The 18,393-nt window shown below is 39.5% G+C and overlaps 1 protein-coding gene across 7 annotated transcripts in view; it reads left to right on the forward strand.

Moving 5' to 3' along the window:
• TIAM2 (TIAM Rac1 associated GEF 2) overlaps positions 1 to 18,393 on the forward strand; it is a 329,759-nt gene that overhangs the window by 164,741 nt on the left and 146,625 nt on the right. For all 7 annotated transcript variants that reach the window (XM_075596950.1, XM_075596946.1, XM_075596949.1 and 4 more), the window contains 3 exons: positions 11,787 to 11,972; positions 14,041 to 14,187; positions 16,605 to 16,676. In XM_075596950.1, coding sequence (XP_075453065.1) covers positions 11,787 to 11,972; positions 14,041 to 14,187; positions 16,605 to 16,676 — 405 coding nt within the window. The remainder of the gene's footprint in view (positions 1 to 11,786; positions 11,973 to 14,040; positions 14,188 to 16,604; positions 16,677 to 18,393) is intronic.

The raw sequence follows: 18,393 nt of genomic DNA on the forward strand, positions 1-18,393 counted from the left end.
AGATCAGATGCATTGTAAGGGACCCCAACCTTCTCTAATAGCACGTCTGAGATCAGATGCATTGTAAGGAATCCCAACCCTCTCTAATAGCGCGTCTGAGATCAGATGCATTGTAAGGAACCCCAACCCTCTCTAATAGCGCGTCTGAGATCAGATGCATTGTAAGGAACCCCAACCCTCTCTAATAGCGCGTCTGAGAACATATGCATTGTAAATTCTTCTGTATTTGGTAGTTTTGCAATGTCCTGAGAATTGCAGGGAACCCTTTAGGGACGCCCAGGGAACCCTTTGGGGACATCACAAGTACCCCTGTTGAAAAACAGTGTTCTAGTCACTCACTTAACGATTGTTGCATTTCTATATATTAAGTGCCGCCATCAGTTTGTAATTGCGGTGAAAAGTCTTGGCACTTTCAAACTTGTCTCTTTTAGGAAGGGTCATTCAGTTTTACACTTGTCTTAAAATGTGTTATTACGTAGAATTAAATCATTGTCGAATGCTGTACATGCTCAGTGTTTGTGGCATAGTATGCTACTCATTAGGGTCTATGTACTAAAGTCTCCAGGCTGTAAAACGGGTGCTACCAGTGCTAATAAATTGCACTAGATTTATCAAATGAAAAACTACCATTGCTTTTGTGCACTGATTTTGTTCAAGTTTGGCAGCCTGGAGTCTTTAGTAAATACAGGCATTCCCCGCTTTAAGGACACTCACTTTAAGTACACTCGTGAGTAAGGACATATCGCCCAATAGGCAAACGGCAGCTCGCGCATGCGCTTGTCAGCACGTCCTGAACAGCAATACCGGCTCCCTACCTGTACTGAAGCTGTGCGCAAGCGGGGAGACTATAGTGCCTGTTACAAATGCGTTATTTACATCAGTTATGCATGTGTATGACGATTGCAGTACAGCACATGCATCTATAGTTTATATAACATATTCCAATATATATTTTTTTTAATTGTGCTTTGCTGTTTTAGGCCCAGATCCACACATGGTTACTAAGCGTAGCACCCTTCTGTGGATCTGTGCCTTAGTTTTTTTTACTAGACATACCCTAAATTATGAAACTGGCAATAAAATATAGTAGGGAAGATGGCCGAGTGCCTTCACTTCATTACAGCTCAATGTTTGTTGCTAATTGAAATTGAGATGACTCTTGTAGTGTGGCATGAAACAGAGTGAATTTGACAGTTATTAGCGTATTTTAGGTTCAAGTAACACAACTACTATACCTAGTGGGGGAGGGTATCCTCCGGGAGCTGAACTGTGCTATTTTCAGCTCCAGGATCCACTCAGTTCCCAAGATACTCACTGTTTTAGTTATCAGCATTTAAGAAAGTCAAAATAGCTGCCAAATCCTGCTGTCCCATGGGCTAAAGGGAGGGTGCAATCTATGTCTTTAAAGATCTAAGAAATAAACACTGGTAATTATCTCAGGAAGCAATAGGATCCCCAGAGCTAAAAAGAGCGCATTTCAATTCCAGAGGATACCCTGGTTCAAATACTGTACAAAAAATAATTGATATAATAGATTAGCACGATTGCTGTATTAATTAGTTGAAAACCTGTTATAGCTATTTTTAGGGACTGATTAGAAAATAAAACATCCATCTATTAAGATTGAACTGACAACATTCCTACGCCATAAAGAATGAATGGAATGCTCATTCCTTTCTCATAGGTATCCCTGAGAAATGTGTCTGTCACATTTGGTCTTCATCTTATATATTTAATTGCTTCAATAAGTGATGGTAGAAGAGGATAACAATTGTCACTACTTTTAATTATGGACCATACCCCACCCTGAGGCATACTCCATCCCACAATGAGCAGCCACTTTACCTTTTGTTCCAACGTTGCCCCTTATTCCCTCTAGAATGTGAGATCCCAGGAGCAGGGCCCTCATTACCTTCTGTATATGTTTGCACTTGTTTGTCCCTACTTGGTATGTCATTCTGTTCATATAATATACATAACTCTGTAACCCTGCTGTACCGTGCTGCGGAATATGTTGGCGTTTTACAAATAAACGATAATGATAATAAGGATCTATAAGGGAATTATAGTGCAGAGAGCTTTCCAAACCGCAAAGATTTATTTTTTAAGTATAATGTTCTGTACAGTTTTGTACAGTTCACGAACAAATCTGTACTCTAATACAATCTTCTACCGAAAAGTCTTAAGTTGGTTCCCTAAAAGATATCACCACCTACAAAAAACAAAAATCAATACGATTTGACAGGTTTGGCCTATCCTGGAATTAACACCACTATTCTTTAATAGCAGTTTGTCCAATGTGGTAAGCAAGGTTACTGTACACTCTATGAACCAGAAAATATTGTAGTTAATGCTGAGTAGAGTTTAAATTATCACTACAAACTTATTCTTAATCTCTTTTCGATTGTTACCTTGCGATACCTTTTGGGAGACATACGGTACATGAGGGTTGTTCATAGACACAGCTTTAGAAACTTGACATACATCTTTTAAGTGTACTGTAACTACTGTAGTAGTTATGTCACATGCTTTGTGCTCATTCCTAGGGGAAATCGGGTTCTGTGCTGAACATGGTCTGGGCGCTGCATCATCAGTGATGCTGGGGTCACGTGATCACAAAGTGCCAGAGCGGCTGTGGTACTCTGGTGCTGGGACTTTTCCAGCACTTTAGGCTTAAAGAAGAGACCTTTGACATTTTGAAAGCTAAGCATTTAATCTATAAAGAACCACCATAGATGAAATTGTCAGGTACAATATGTTTGAAAACTCACAGGTCTCTTAAGTGTATGAATCTTGTTCTGGGAGATATACCACCTGTCCCTAGCCCTCCTTCATCATTTTTTTCCAATCACACTTAGGCTTGTTATATAGTAGGTGCTGGTACGTGCGTGGGCATAACGTCACAGCGTTAGGCCGCGCTGTGATTGGTTCGCGGCGCGGCAGAAGCGCAAAAATACAATTTTATTGTAATTTCCCTGGTCTGCCGCGCCACCGCTCACGGCCGTGCGTGCGCGCATCCCTAGTATAGAAACGTCTGGCTAACACAGCCAATTATAATTGACGCACGCGTGCACTATATTACAGGCCTTACTCTATTTTTTCTTCTTCTGACAATGAATGACATCAACAGTATTCTCCTGATACTGGGTGACCACACAATGGGGACAGTTTGGGATTTTTTTTATAGCATTTTGACTAGTGTGCATAGAGCTTTTTGTGAGATAGATAAAAAAAAACTCAAGGACATGTTTTTTAGATTTCCATTTGTCCAGAAATAATCAGGTATAGCAATTATTGTTATTGTAGTTTCTATTACAAAAATTACAAACATATGCAGACTGGGTCTGGTCTTTTGGTTATCAGAGCACATTTCCGCGGGGGACGTGGCATCAGGTGGACCCTCAAGTACCATATTAGTCAAGTGTCTTAGAGAGTTTTTAAATCTTGGATAGACTCAGGAGAGCATCTAAATCTCCTATGGCAGTGAGAGCGGCGGCAGGTAGTCTGTTCTGTGTTTATCAGTGTATATATGAATGAAAGTATGACTGTATGTATACATCAGTGCAAACCCTATTAGATTTATATATATATATGAATCTATTATAGCTTTTTTTGTTTGGTGTAGCCAGTGCAGGATAACCCACTAGGCACACTAGACACTAGTCTTGGGACCCCCAAAGTTAGGGGATCCCCCTAGGTTTTGGTGGGCTGGTGCTGCGGCTCCCCAACTCGCCATATAGCTGTTACGCCGGTGCTGCCCGCAGATCAGACCCGTCCCTTGTACTGAGGTGGGACGTATGTATACACGCACCCGCAGCAGAAGGAGCGTGTCCAGAGTGTGGTGATTTGGCATTGCCAGGCCAGGTGGATACAGCTGTAGCAATACTTGCTGGTACCAAGTAGATAAGAGACGTCATCATTGCCGTTGCCAAGGTCAGGGAGTCGAGATCCGGAAGGTCGAGATGCGAGCTGAGATCGAGGGACGTGAGAAGCAGCAAGGTCAAGTGGAAGCCGGGGTCGAAAGCCAGAGAGTGTAGTCCGCCAAGTCGGGTCGTAAACTGAATAAACGAAGACAAGAGAGAGCCAGAATAGACATCCACAAGGAGAGACTATGTCGAGCAATGTGGAAGTGGCAAGACAGGCAATATATAGTGCGGCTGACCAATAGGGAGCGGAGGCAAACCTGGAGGAGCGCGTGGAGCTGTCCTGGATAGGTCCGCTTGATTGGCAGGCAGGTGAGCAGGTTTGGTCTGGAGTAATAGCCTGCGTGTTAGTTGGGGGTGTGGTTTCACTGCTAGTGCAGTGAATAAATTATCTTCACCCGGCCCGCGCTGTCCAAGCGCGCGCCCGGGACTAACAGCAGCCGCGCAAGAGGAAAGCACCTGCGGAGCAGAGGTGGCCGGCCGAAACGGCGGGGACGCCCCAGGACAACGGGGAGCGAATGGAGCCGGCGATGGGGACGTCCCACGGCAGCGGGAGCAGCATAAGGTAAGGGGGAGTCATGCTGCGGCCGCCGTGACCCCCTAAACCTCACAAAAGCAGCCTGGCAGTCACTGTCTGCCATACTCCCTCCTCCTGTCAGTGCCGGGATCCATCTTCTGATGGAGGAGGGAGCTGCAGAGTCCCTGGACCTCACCCAAGGTATGGTGTGTGTGTGTGTGTGTATGTATGTGTAAGAGAAAGGGGTGTCTCTTACCTTCTCCGGAGCTGCCCTCCTCCTGCAGCATCGCCATAGAAAAAGAAGATAAGCACAAACTCTCATGGTGCATTACCAACCAAACGTTTAGTGAATAAAGGGTAATACATGCATGAACTGCAAATTAGAGAATAAAAGCATTTAGGTATAAAACCATCAGAAGTCACCAGAATAACCCTTCCCACAGGAATCACCTGAGTGGCAGGATCCCCACAGGAAAGACCAGCCAGGCTGACAGTGTCAATGCAGGTAAATGGCAAATAAACAAAAGAGATACTGGCGCCTAATGAGTCCAAAAATAATGGAATCCTGGATATCCAGTAGAAATAGTTCCAGTTCCAAGGAAATCAACAGTCTCTGTATCTTGGGGTATTCAGATATGACTTGATGCAGTGGAAGTAGAACATGCAATGAAAAAAGAAATATTTAGTGCAACACAGTTAAACAATTTATACAGACATAATTGCAACTGGCTGACATAAACAGACAAAACAAACAGACACAACTAGACAAACAACACTTAAGCAAAGCTAATGATAAAAGTTATTTATTAAACTAGATGATAAAAAGGACAAATGGCTAACAGACCGCTCCGGTGGGTTAAAACCTAGATAACACTCACAGGACGGCTGCTGGTAATTCGCATAGTACCAATGGGGGCTGGTGACCGCGTGTGGTGGATCAGCTGGGTGCCTCAGACGCCTTGTATTCCTTCTGCGTCTCTCTACTGGCAAAAACCGGAAGTGACGCCGTCCTCGTGGCGGACCGGAAATGACGTTGCCGGATGTGACGTCAGAACCTGGCAATCTCCAGTGGAAGATACAGGAAACGGCGATCTGCACCTCCTTGCCCCACAGTCGTTGGAAGAATGCACTCAGCACTTGTACTGCTTGTAAATATAAGCCACCAAATGTCCTATATATAGATAAAAAATGCCCTACGCGTTTCGTGCGTCTAAACACACTTCCTCAGGGGATATGAAGTGATGGCAGTGATGCTGGTTTATATGTAAATGCAGGTAAATGGTATCACAAACACTGCAGCGGTGAAAATGTCCGCTCCCTGTCCAAGGTGTGCACACCTCACACTCCACTCAAACGAACAGGTGTCGCGGGAATCAGCTTTGTTAGGAGAGGAGCTGAGGCAGAGACGCCCAAGAGCAACCAAGAGACAAGCGGTAACTGATGAAGTGGGATCTGCTACAAAACGCGTTGAAAGTGATTGTGTGCTGCAATGGCTTTTATTTGTGTATAGAGCTATTTGACTTGCTTAGTGAACTTTTAACTGTTCCAATTTATGCTATCTGTGACTGCTTGGTCTCTTGGTTGCTCTTGGGCGGTGACGTCACCCTTGAGCGTCTCTGCCTCAGCTGCTGTCCTAACGAAGGTGATTCCAGCGACACCTGTTCATTTGAGTGGGGTGTGTGCACCTTGGAACGGGAGCGGGTGCCTTCCCTACCGGGACGTCTTCACCGCTGCAGTGATTGTGATACTATTTACCTGCATTGACACCGTCAACCTGGACTTTCCTGTGGGGATCCTGCTACTCCGTTGATTCCTGTGGGAAGGGTTATTGTGGTGACTGCTGATGGTTTTCATACCTAAATGCTTTTATTCTCTAATTTGCAGTACGTGCATCTATTACCCTTTATTCATGAAACATTTGTTTGGTAATGCACCATGAGAGTTTGCGCTTGTCTTCTTTTTCTATTTCTATTTCCTGATGTTCGAGCCATCTATTCTGCGCAGCTGCAACTCTCTTTCAGCTAAGGTCAATTGTTCCTATCATTAGGCAATTTTTTGACACATTAATATTTGTTTTTTATTCACTCTTTCACCACCCACAATATAGTTTTTATCACACTATATCTGTTTTTTTTACCACATTGTCTTGGCGACCCGACGTCAAATGACGTCGCGACATCACATGGTGAAGCGTTGTCATGACAACATGACATAACATGATGCCACACTGTCATGACGCTGCAGGAGCAGGGCCACCTCGAGGAAAGACCCACAATGTCTTGGTACTTAGGGACTCCACAGGGTACTATTTAGCCACTGAGCCCTATAGTGTGCTCCTAACATCTGATTTTCCCAATGGGTCCTTGTTTGACACAGAAAATGTACCAAAAACCATTTCCATAAAGTCCCACACAATCTCTTTGTTTTTGTGTTATTTTATTAAATGTCTATGCTTGAGTCTTGATGAGTCATTTACACAAAACACATTCACCAAGCAGGCACAACAATATAACACTTTGTTGTAATGGGCTGTGGCTCCAGTGTATAGATCTGCAGGGTATCTAATGATGAGTTTGAGATAAAGGCTCTATTTACTGTACAATTTGTCCATCAAACAATTACAGGTTAAAGCCCTATAATTGCAGTATTGATCCTGGAATAGTTTTGATTTGTAGGTTGTGATATTTCTTAAGGACAAGCGCAGTACACTTGAAAAGGTCTGTACACTATAATTGATGGAACAACTATGTTGACCCATTAAAAGTCATTACAACAAATCTAACTAGCATAATTATATGTTTTATATCTTACACCGGTAACCTAGCACTCTGTGACACTATGTAATGCTTTGTGGAAATCTATATTCTCTTGCTGGAAATTAGGGAAAAATCTATGGGGACGTGTATTACGTACAACGATCCACATTCATTCACAATCTGGCTTTAATTTAGATTTAATATTTTTCAGTTTTTCTTACCAAATTAGTGTTAATAGCAAGACAAATAGATGGTTAGGAAGGGGTTTGTATCGACCGTCACAGAAAGTAAATCGATTTTTTAATTGCTTCTCTATTGTCACCTGAAGTATTGTTTCAGAAGAGAGTATAAGCAATACAAAAGCTGCACTATTTAAAGCAGCAATACTACCCCCCCCCCCACCACGTCCCACCCAATCCTTTTTATATGTAAAGCATGCAACAATGTATAATTCTACATTCTTGTAATTGTTTGGTGCTCCTGTTATAAATCTGTAAAAATCCTGATTGTGTGCCTAACGTAGGGGTCGGCAACCTGCGGATCCCGAGCCATATGCTGCAATCTGTGCAATTCTGCAGCTGATATGTAGCATTATATTACTAAATGTAACACATTATTGAAGTGGAACTTATTTGCTGGCACCTACAGAGTTTTGAACGAAAACGAAAAAAAAAAAAGCGTGACGGAAGTGACGTCACGCTAGATGGTCGCACGGCCGCGCATGCACATACCTCAACTTTCCAGGTGCACAGAGGTTGAAGGCAGCGCATTCCCAGAAGAGGAGGCAGAAGCCGATATTGTCCCACGCATGCGCAATACCTCCCTTCACGGCCGCCGTGGCTCAGTGCACATGCGCAGCAGACGCCAGCTCAGCGTGCATGTGCAGCAACCACACTGCCACACTTGGGAGGCGGAGACTACAAAACCACACACACACACACACTGAGACACACACACACACACTGAGACACACACACATACTGAGGTTGAAGGCAGCGCATGCGCAGAAGAGGAGGCAGAAGCCGATATTGTCCCACACATGCGCAATACCTCCCTTCACGGCCACCGCGGCTCTGTGCAAATGCGCAGCAGACGCCGGCTCAGCGTGCATGCGCAGCAGCCACACTGCCACATTTGGGAGACAGAGACCACACACACACACACACAGAAACACACACATTGAGACACACGCACACACACACAGAGACACACACACACACAAGGAATACACAGTTAGTATAAATATAGAAGTGCAAATAGTTAAAACGGGGTGGGGGGGTGCCGAACACGCGCGTTGTAAGTCAAACTTCTTTGCGTTTTGTCACTGAAATTGTGTTTTCATTTTTAACTAAAAACATCACCTTCACAAATACAATTTCTGTGACAAAACAGTGACAACAGACAAAGAAAAATAGAAAATCTGTCCTGCGCTCTGGCAGTTAGTACCAGCACTCTGTGGTGTCAATGTGAGTCACATAGAATGGAGCAGGAAAGTATAGACGGACCAGGAGATAGGTCAGAGCTGGGAAGGGAAACCTTACCTATGTAAGCTCTCAGACCTCGGCCCTGCTCTCCTCTGAGCTCCGGTTCAGCCTTCTGAGTATACAGCATGGAGAGGAAAGAATCCGGCGCCACAACCTGTGACAAACTTCAGGGCACTTCCGGGTTATAGAAAAAACTTTATTGGGACCTCACGAACACACGGCTACACCACAATCTCCCCCTCAATACGTTTCACACTAGAATTGTAGTGTAGCCGTGTGTTCGTGAGGTCCCAATAAAGTTTTTTCTATAACCCGGAAGTGCCCTGAAGTTTGTCACAGGTTGTGGCGCCGGATTCTTTCCTCTCCACAACAGACAAAGAAGTTTCGCTAAAAGTGCACATGCTTGGCACACGCAACTTTCAGTTACAGCTTTCAGAGTAATAAACAATCTGCTGTTTGGAACATAGCAATAGATCTGTTTGTGATACTTTGTTGCCAAAGGGCACATTTCAAAAAGGTGTGTGTCGGAGCCTTGTTCACAAGAGTAAGTGGATATGAATTTCTAAATGCTTTCTATAGCAACCACATGATGATCAGTACATTAAAATTGTATTAGGAATTAAAAAAAAAATGCAGACAGTATTATCTTTTACTTCAGACCTGATTTATTTAAAAAAAATAGGATTTTTCACATTTTGCTGCTTTAACACTTTTGCTGTCAATACATTGACATTCATATTATTATAACCTATTTGCGAAAGAAAGAGGGTCACAAAAAATATCTGTGAGCAGTTATGAGCTTTGCTATTTTAACAGCTATGTGTATGTCATACATAGTAACATATACACCATTATTTACTGATGTCAGTGAAATCCAACATTGTTTTAAACTCCATTTGGTGCTACATGGGCATTGAATACATTGCAAACTTGCCACAAGATGTTTAATTGCTAGTCAGTTTAGCTGCCTGATTAACATTATATGCATGTCAATAGAATAAAACACTGTGTGTCTAGTTGCAGGTTGCTTATTTAAGGGTCTGTTTAATAATTTGGGCATTGGATATTTATAATTGAAATTACATGTGGTCTTAAGCATGTAGTCTATAATAAACTCTTCAGTCACCAAAAGGGTTAATTATCAGGGGTTAAGCACACAAGCAGAAAAAAGAATGACGACTTAATCAGTTGTTAGGCAAAATAGGGTTAAACACATGCTAAGATTTATCATAGATTAAAGGATTATGGGACTGATCAGAAACTCCTCAAAGGAACATCTGGTATAGATTGAAATTCATCAATTGGTTCCAGGCATTGCTGTTTTTTTAATAGCTCCACGGGACAGTTCCTTGTGATGCTCAGTGCTAATGGCATTAGGCAGAATACTATAATTACCAGCAGTTTTTGGAACTGATTAGTATCCTGAGTTCAGAAATTCCTTGGATCATCTTTTTTTTTCAGTTCTGATTAGGTTTGTTCTTTTAATAAAGCAGCAGATCCTTAATACTTGATGAAAACAAAATGCCACTGGGACATTTCAACATGCCCTTTAAAGTCCACGGGTCTCTCTTTTTAATGCTCCATCATGCTACAATCCAGAGATTTCTGTTTCTTTCTCTGCTGCAAATCAATTGTATTTCCTTTTCTGGAGCATTTGATTAGTTTTCTGCTTTACCCCCTACGAGGAAATCTGAAATGGCCACTTTTTTTTTATTCTCGACTTCTATTTGATATGTTTAAGTAAAAACACAGCAAGATATTGTAAGGAATTTGTGGAGTACGTCTCTAAAATATCACTGAAGATTTTTTAACTAGAATGAAGCGGCGACAGGACTTTCATTATCCTCAGCTACTGGTACTTTAAATTAGCTGGAAAGAGTTGTTATCACAATTCAGCATGAATTAAAAACATCCATCAACTGCAATCACTTCTAGAACATTGATTGACATGTTATTTCTCTAAAAATAGTCTGCTTGTTTTTTCCGATGTTAATCTTTGTCTTGACATATTCTTAGATAAGTGACATTATTGTATGCCTCCCCCAGGTTAGTGGCATATGGTCATGTTGCCTGTTCTATGAAAAGATGCAAGTTATACTGAGTGCAACTACACACTCTTAACCATCTAATCTTCTTCTTTTTATTTGTGATCTGAAAAACATTGGTTGTCAGTAAAATCGTTCTTCTCTACTGCTCCCTAACTGGTTCCAACAGAGATAGGGCCACTGGTGTAGTGCAGGTTGTGAGTTAGAAGGTACTTTATGCAGAGCACATAACCTTTACTCTTCAACGTTATGTGATCGCTCCTGGATGGACGGAGCTACACTTCTGTTTCAATCAGGCTGGCTGCTCCATCATAGCGGTCAGCCTGATCTGCGTCTGATAACGAGCATGTGCCCATGACTGTCATGGTATGCTGTATGGGCACTCTGCTGGTTAAGCATAGAGGTTGATGCCAAAGTAGACCTGTCCAATGCAATGAACACGAAAAACAGGAAAAACAGATTAGATTTATGAATATCCGTATGTATCATATTGTGCCTTATATTGACACGTGAGATGCTAAATTGATACAATGTACCTTAATTCATTGACCCTAAAATACACTGCAATAAACTGACTTCCATAACAGCAAAACAATTGTTAGCATTGCTTGATACTTAGCTCCCTGAGTTATTCAATAAACATTATTTTGCATAAAAAATTGCTTTGCTTCTTGTTAGTTAGCCTTGAACATTGGAGAAATAATTATTTTGTAGACTAAAACTTCTAAATGTCCTAAACATTTTCACTGCAACTGTTAACTGTGATCTATTAACTATTTTCACCATATAAATGTAGAATACTTCACTATATTTTATTGTGTTAATGTTAAAATGGGTTTAATAAATCTGTATTAAAACTGCTTCAAAACAGTGCTTAAATGGTGTAAATATAATAGTTATAGAATATGGTACACGATTGTGTGTTTTTGCTTTACTACAAACTTAATAAATCCCATAAAAGTTTTAAATTATACCCTAATTGGCCAACTTGAAAATAAAGCGGTTCTGAGGATGTGGGATATTGCGGCCTGCGTGAAATGTTTTATTTTTTCATTGAATAGATCCAACAGTGGGAGCAGAATTTGGAGAAGTTTAACATGGACCTGTTCCGAATGCGCTGCTACTTAGCTAGCCTACAGGGAGGTGAATTACCGAACCCAAAGGGCCTTCTGGCAGCAGCTGGACGTCCATCAAAACTGGCTTTGGGAAGACTCGGCATATTCTCTGTCTCCTCGTTCCATGCATTAGTAAGTTGTTGTTGACTTTACGGTTGGATTATTGTTTATTTGCTGTCGTTTGTTAGAAAATGAAATGTGCTTTTTTTTACTAAGAAGACAACTTAATAAACCGTTTCTATTCATCACAATAAAGTTTACATCAGTATACAGAAGAAGTAATAGAAGATCATCATAACTGAAATGGTTTCATTAATGTTTATTTTAGTTAGCATTTGGTTTATATTTCCAATAGCAGTGAATTATTCATTTTCTAAAGATCAAAACAGAAAACGCTGGTGATGTTTGTGTGTTTTTGCTCTATGAGGGGAGGTAGCTTTAAATGGTCATGTCTGCTTTCATTTTTTTTTTTCCAACAAAAATTTTATTAAGCGCTTGATACAGGCATACAGCAATCTTTCAACACATTGTCTTAAAAATCAGTATCTACAGCACTTATTTTAGGTAACATCCGCAATACATGTCTCCTTTCATTTTTTACAGTTGTTTTTGGTTATTGGCTAATAAACTTGTTTACTCTACTATGCTCACTTATGAATATTTGAAATAGGTTATTTCCCCCCCCCCCCCCATTGTATGACTGCCTGCTGTACATCTCTGTCACGTGTCTCTGTCACATACATACATAAGTTCAAAGGTCAAATAGCCGCAATGGTCCGGGAGAAATGCACATTCATTGTAGGTTGTGTCACCTTTTAGTGGAGAAACAGTAGAATTCTTCATACATGGAATTATAATGGAGAGACCCCACTTGAAGAAGAAACATATGAGGTTTCTAATGCTATGTACACTAATTTAATTTATAAATAGATGGGTGCAAATAAATGTCCCAGCTTTCAGTGATATATCAAATAGTCCACCATCCGGTTCTTTTCTCAATTTATTCAGAGACAAATAGAACACATCTTTCACAGCATAATTTCAGTCAGTTACATCAGGTTTTCAGGCATACGTACAGAATTTGGTTATAGAGTGGAGAATCCAGGTACAATCTTTATACATTTTCCTTAATCACCGCAATTTCCGCAAGCACCTGTTTTTCTCACTGTCAGCCAAATGTCCTCAGTCAATCATCAACGTTAGAACAATGTTTCTTCATTTAGAAATATTTATTTGATTTACAAAACTTCTTTATTCTGTCACTAAGTAACTATAGGACTAGCTGTATTCCTAATCTTTAAAACTAATCTCTATTGTATTGTTTTACTAATTTAACTGTTTCTAACTACCCTTTGATTCCAAACTCATGACCCTATACTATTCAACTCAGCAGACATTAAACATACCAAGTTTTACACAAAATGGAAATGAATAAAAGAAGATAGATTGTAGAGTCACATAAAACATTTCTACATCTGCCTGTCTTCCGACTGATTGATCTTCTTATCTTATCTTTGCAAAGGCAGCTAATCATTTTCCAATATAATTTCTAACTTAATACTATATTCCTTATTTTAACTAGTTACATGATGAAAATATATAGACAATATAGCGTAATTATTATTCAGGCTTGAAATCGTCCTATCTTCAGTCTGCTTTATACTGTGGGTTATTTAACAAAGTCCGCAAAAGAGATGCAGAAAAGCAGCACCGGTTTAAATAAAGAAATAAAAATGAAGGTGTTTATTTCGTTTTTGTACTAGTTTTACCTGTGGGATACTAAATAAATGTACCTTGTTTCATTATACAATTATATGTTTTCGTATCCCTGGTTACCTGTGAATGTAGCTATGTTAAATATATTTTACAATCATAATTTTGGGCAATAATTTTTCTGCCTTCTAACTTTCTGTAGATTTCATTGTGATCTTTGCTGTATGTAATCACCTAATATTGTAAGAAGTAAATGTTTATACTTTGCCAACTGTTAAAAAAAACTACTACTACTGTAGTGCCGACGAGTATTGTAAAATAAATCTGGGGCAATCACCAACAAGACCCAGGTACTGTACATGCTGGGCACATGCTGCAACATTCCTGACATTTGTCACTTATTGTATGTTCTGTTCCTGCATGGCGAAAGGCAACATAAACTTAAACTATTAAGTAATTTTACCACCTTTATTCTTATTATAATTAGATCTGCTCCCGGGATGAGTCTGCACTGAGGAAGCGAACGTTGTCCCTTTCACAAAGAGTGCAGAATAAGAAGAGTTTGTTTTCTTCACTAAAAGGGCTGGATACTCTGACCAGAAAGGGAAAAGAAAAAAGACCTTCGATAACTCAGGTAACATAGCACGGGGTGGATTACATGATTATTATTTTATTATTACATAATACTTAGTGATACACAATTTGGGGTACAGTATTAGATATTGATAAACAATGTTTATGCACACGCATGGTATGGCCATATATATATACGGAGTCAGTAGAACCAGGGTGACAGGGGAATTCCTGCCCCTAAGCCAGTTTTTTCGACAGGGGTTTCCATGGGCATCCCTAAAGGGTTCCCTGTAATTTTCTGGTCATTTAAAAATTGTACCAAATACAGAAAAAATGACAATGCATCTTATCTCAGATGTGCTATGAGAGGAGGATGGGGTTCCTCAGGATTCCACAATATAATTATAGGGTTCCTTAACACATAAAAAGTTGGAAACCACTTCCCTAAGCAGTAAAGAGGGAAACAGGCAGCAGTGATTCCATTGAAAGTGTTTGTGGCATAACAGTATAAGGTTTTTTTAGGATCAAAAAGTATTGTAGGTGTCCTACATGTACTGTAGAATAATTAAATGAGTTAGTGAAGTCAGCATGTCTTAGAGACTTAGGAACATTTTATTTGGTTGATGTGAATGCTACCACCTGGGTTATGGAGGTTACATTATATAATAAAGGAAAAGAAGAAAAAAGGCGCAGAGGAACACCAATGGTGTAATAAAGTAAAACATATATTTATCTGGACCGAAAGACAACTATTACACTCACATTTAAATAAAAGTAAAACAGCATAAAGAACTCTCACTCACTGTCCCTGATCTCGTGTGCTGTCCGTGTCTGTGGTATGAGTGTTTGTAACATGCAAGCCTGCCAGCAAATAGCCTTGTACAGGTAAGACGTCAGCAGAAGGAACCCTCCAACAGACAAATGGGATCCTCGCGAGTTCGTTCAAAAGAATCTCACACATGCAACATAAACCGACGTGTTTTGTGGAATCACCATTTCATCAGGGTGATGACGACCCACATGGATAAGCCCACTTGTAAAGGGCTTTCCACAGGGTCATGTATTATTGAGCCAATCAATCTGGACAGAAAAACGTATATATCATAATAATGCAAGTAACATGTTATAAGACCAGGGACTGTGCGAGAAAAGTTCTTTATTCTGTTTTAAGCTTCATTAGACCATTGGCAGTCCTCTGCACTTCTTTTCTTCCTTTTCTTGAACATATATACAAGGTGAGACAGGAAGCATCTCACCAGAAGAAGTAACTGGGGAACCCTTTTAATTACACATCAGTCTTTCGAAAGAAGAGGATTCCTTCTAATATAAGACATTCTTGGGTGATTGTTGTTCTTAGCACCTGATTGATTTTTTATATTATACATACATACACATTTCATGTGTGTATTTGTATATGTGTGTGTATATATATATATATATATATATAGTGTAACAGAGCAGATGGCACACAAATACAGATGAGGACAGGTGCTAGTCCCATATGAATAAATATAATCAAAGGCTCCTTACCAGGCAGACCAGAGAGTCGAGGGAATCCAGAGTAAGCACAGCAAGGAAGAGACAGCACACTTGTTAGCAAAAATAATTGTATTAGAATAACAGGCACATACACCAACGTTTCGGTCCTAAGAACAGGACCTTTATCAAGGGAGCACTCTCTTGATAAAGGTCCTGTTCTTAGGACCGAAACGTTGGTGTATGTGCCTGTTATTCTAATACAATTATTTTTGCTAACAAGTGTGCTGTCTTCCTTGCTGTGCTTACTCTGGATTCCCTGGATTCTCTGGTCTGCCTGGTAAGGAGCCTTTGATTATTTATATATATATATATAAATTATATATTTTGTTTTTTTTTTCTTCCCCTTTTCTCTATATATTTACATTTTTTCACTAATTTTTTATAAATACATTTATAGTATTCACGGATTCTTAATATATATTCTGTAGCCTGTAGATCACTACATATATGTAATTTTGTTTGGATATAGTATATAGGTTTTTTTGTTATAGATTTTACTGCATACATTACATATGTCATTTTTATTTATTATTAACACTTAGCATTAGGTTTGGCTTAGATCACATTTTAATGCACATTTTTGCTGTTTTTTCTTTATTGAGAGATTATATAGTGAGCCTGCTTGCAGTGTTTCTGAATGCAATAGGCCAATATATAGATATAGCCAATAGTCCCCATACATGTTTCAATCTTCTAAAAAATTAAATACCTTGTTAAATGATGCTCAGCAGTACTGTACATCATTTCATGTTTCATTTATTTCACTGGTGCCTCTTCAAATCTCGGGTTAAAGGACACCCCAGCTTTGACACACAAACTGGTGCAATAATGTTCGCTACATCTGTATGATTGAACCTACATTTTTTGCGTGAGCTGGTAAGCCCTTAATTTAGATATATATTATTTTTCAATTTATGTCCGCTTTGTTTTTATTTCTAGATTTTTGATACTAGTGGAAGCCAAGGAGGTGCCGGTCCACAAGTACCACCAAATGTGAACAATTCCAATGAGGTAAGCTTGTATGATGAATTATAATAGCTTGAAAATATTTGAACTATTCAAATTTGGGAGTGCTTATTTGATCCAGGTAACATAGGCTTCAGGATTATTGAGAATGTGAAGAACAAAGCCTGTGGAAGCATAACTTTATTAAAAGTGTATTGCTGCTGTTTCTCAGCAAATATAGACTATATTGAATTTGCAGCACCTGTCTAGAGGTGCTTTGTCACAGTGATTAATAACAATTTCTGGTGCATTGCTCAGTAGCTTGCCATTTTTACGTGTATTCTCACTGTATTTAGTATTTCTTACAGTTAGTCATTTTATGAAATTCAAAACTATAAAGGCAAACCCATTACAGTACTAATGTGATAATAACTGAAGTTCAGTTATGTAAACGGTATTATTGCTTTGGTTATTATGTTAACGGAGAGAAAGCAAAATATATTTTGCAAATATTCAGCGTTTTGTTCTTAATTTTACTTGTTAAAAGTTCTGGTAGACACATTGAACCAACAATAGTGTTCCTGAAAGGCGTAATAGTGTGTGGACACCTTTCTAAACCTTCTAGATCTCTTCATAGTACACAGAAACCTGAGAGATGTATAGCACTCACACTACCTACATTTATGGAGGATATATCTCTCTTACAACATTTAACAAATCTTCATTTTCTTAGTATGCCATTGCAGATCATTTAATGCACACTTAACTATTTCTCAGTGTAATGAAAATGACAGAAGATATTCAGTATTTTAATAAACATGGCACAAAAGAGGTTCATTTTAGTTGTAGGTTACCTTAAAAAATACATTAATTATTTTTAATAGCGCATAAAGACCTGGCCTACTTTTTATGTTTGTCCAGAAGGTGAGGTTACCTTAAAATGACCCTCTCTAGGATGGTGGAGTGATTGAAATATAGTGTCAAAACATCTTCTGCCAGCAGAAAACTTTTAATGTATCTTGACTTTCTTTGGGGCTCTGCAGAATATCTGGGGGTGTGGCCAGGACGACCGTCCAAATGTTGTGTAAGTTTATTACATGTAAAATATATGGGTCTAACAACGATTCATGGGAATTACAGATGGATCTTTTGTATTATTTGATTTGTCTGATCGTAAACACTTCATGTTTATGACGTTGCAAAGGAAAGATTTGTCTCTCAAACATAGGAGAAATCCAGTGAAAAATAGTCTCTTTACATGTAGCAAACTCGCACGAACACAATATGAATCACGTTATTGTAGGAGCTACTGGGATTAAGATATGGGACATTTTATATGTCCAGCAGCTTTAAAAAGAAAAATGTATTTCCTTTAGCCATAAAAATGTCACTGACTGCAGATTGATAAAAGGGGGAGGGAGGGTTGAGGATACGCCCAGAAGGTTGGCCAGTGTTGTTTTCAAAATTGCAGTGAGTAGGTTGAACTGCCCATTTAAAAGATGATGATAATAAAAAATATTTACTATACAGACTGACACAAGTGTATTGCCCGTATAACGTTAAAATGAATGAAAGGATTAGCTGTATAGGTCTATTTTCAGTTTTTTTTTAGATCTATCACAGTAAAACAGATGAAATAAAACCTTGTGTAAAGATTTGCAGTTGACGTGAGATGTTATCACATTGAGATCTCTGAGTAATAATATTCTTCCAGGAAATCTGTTGAGTAAAATACTCAGATGGAATGAATGGTAATGTACATAGTGTTCACAAGAACAGTTGG

The sequence above is a fragment of the Ascaphus truei genome, chromosome 4 (genome assembly GCF_040206685.1).
Source record: "Ascaphus truei isolate aAscTru1 chromosome 4, aAscTru1.hap1, whole genome shotgun sequence".
Classification (NCBI taxonomy): domain Eukaryota; kingdom Metazoa; phylum Chordata; class Amphibia; order Anura; family Ascaphidae; genus Ascaphus; species Ascaphus truei.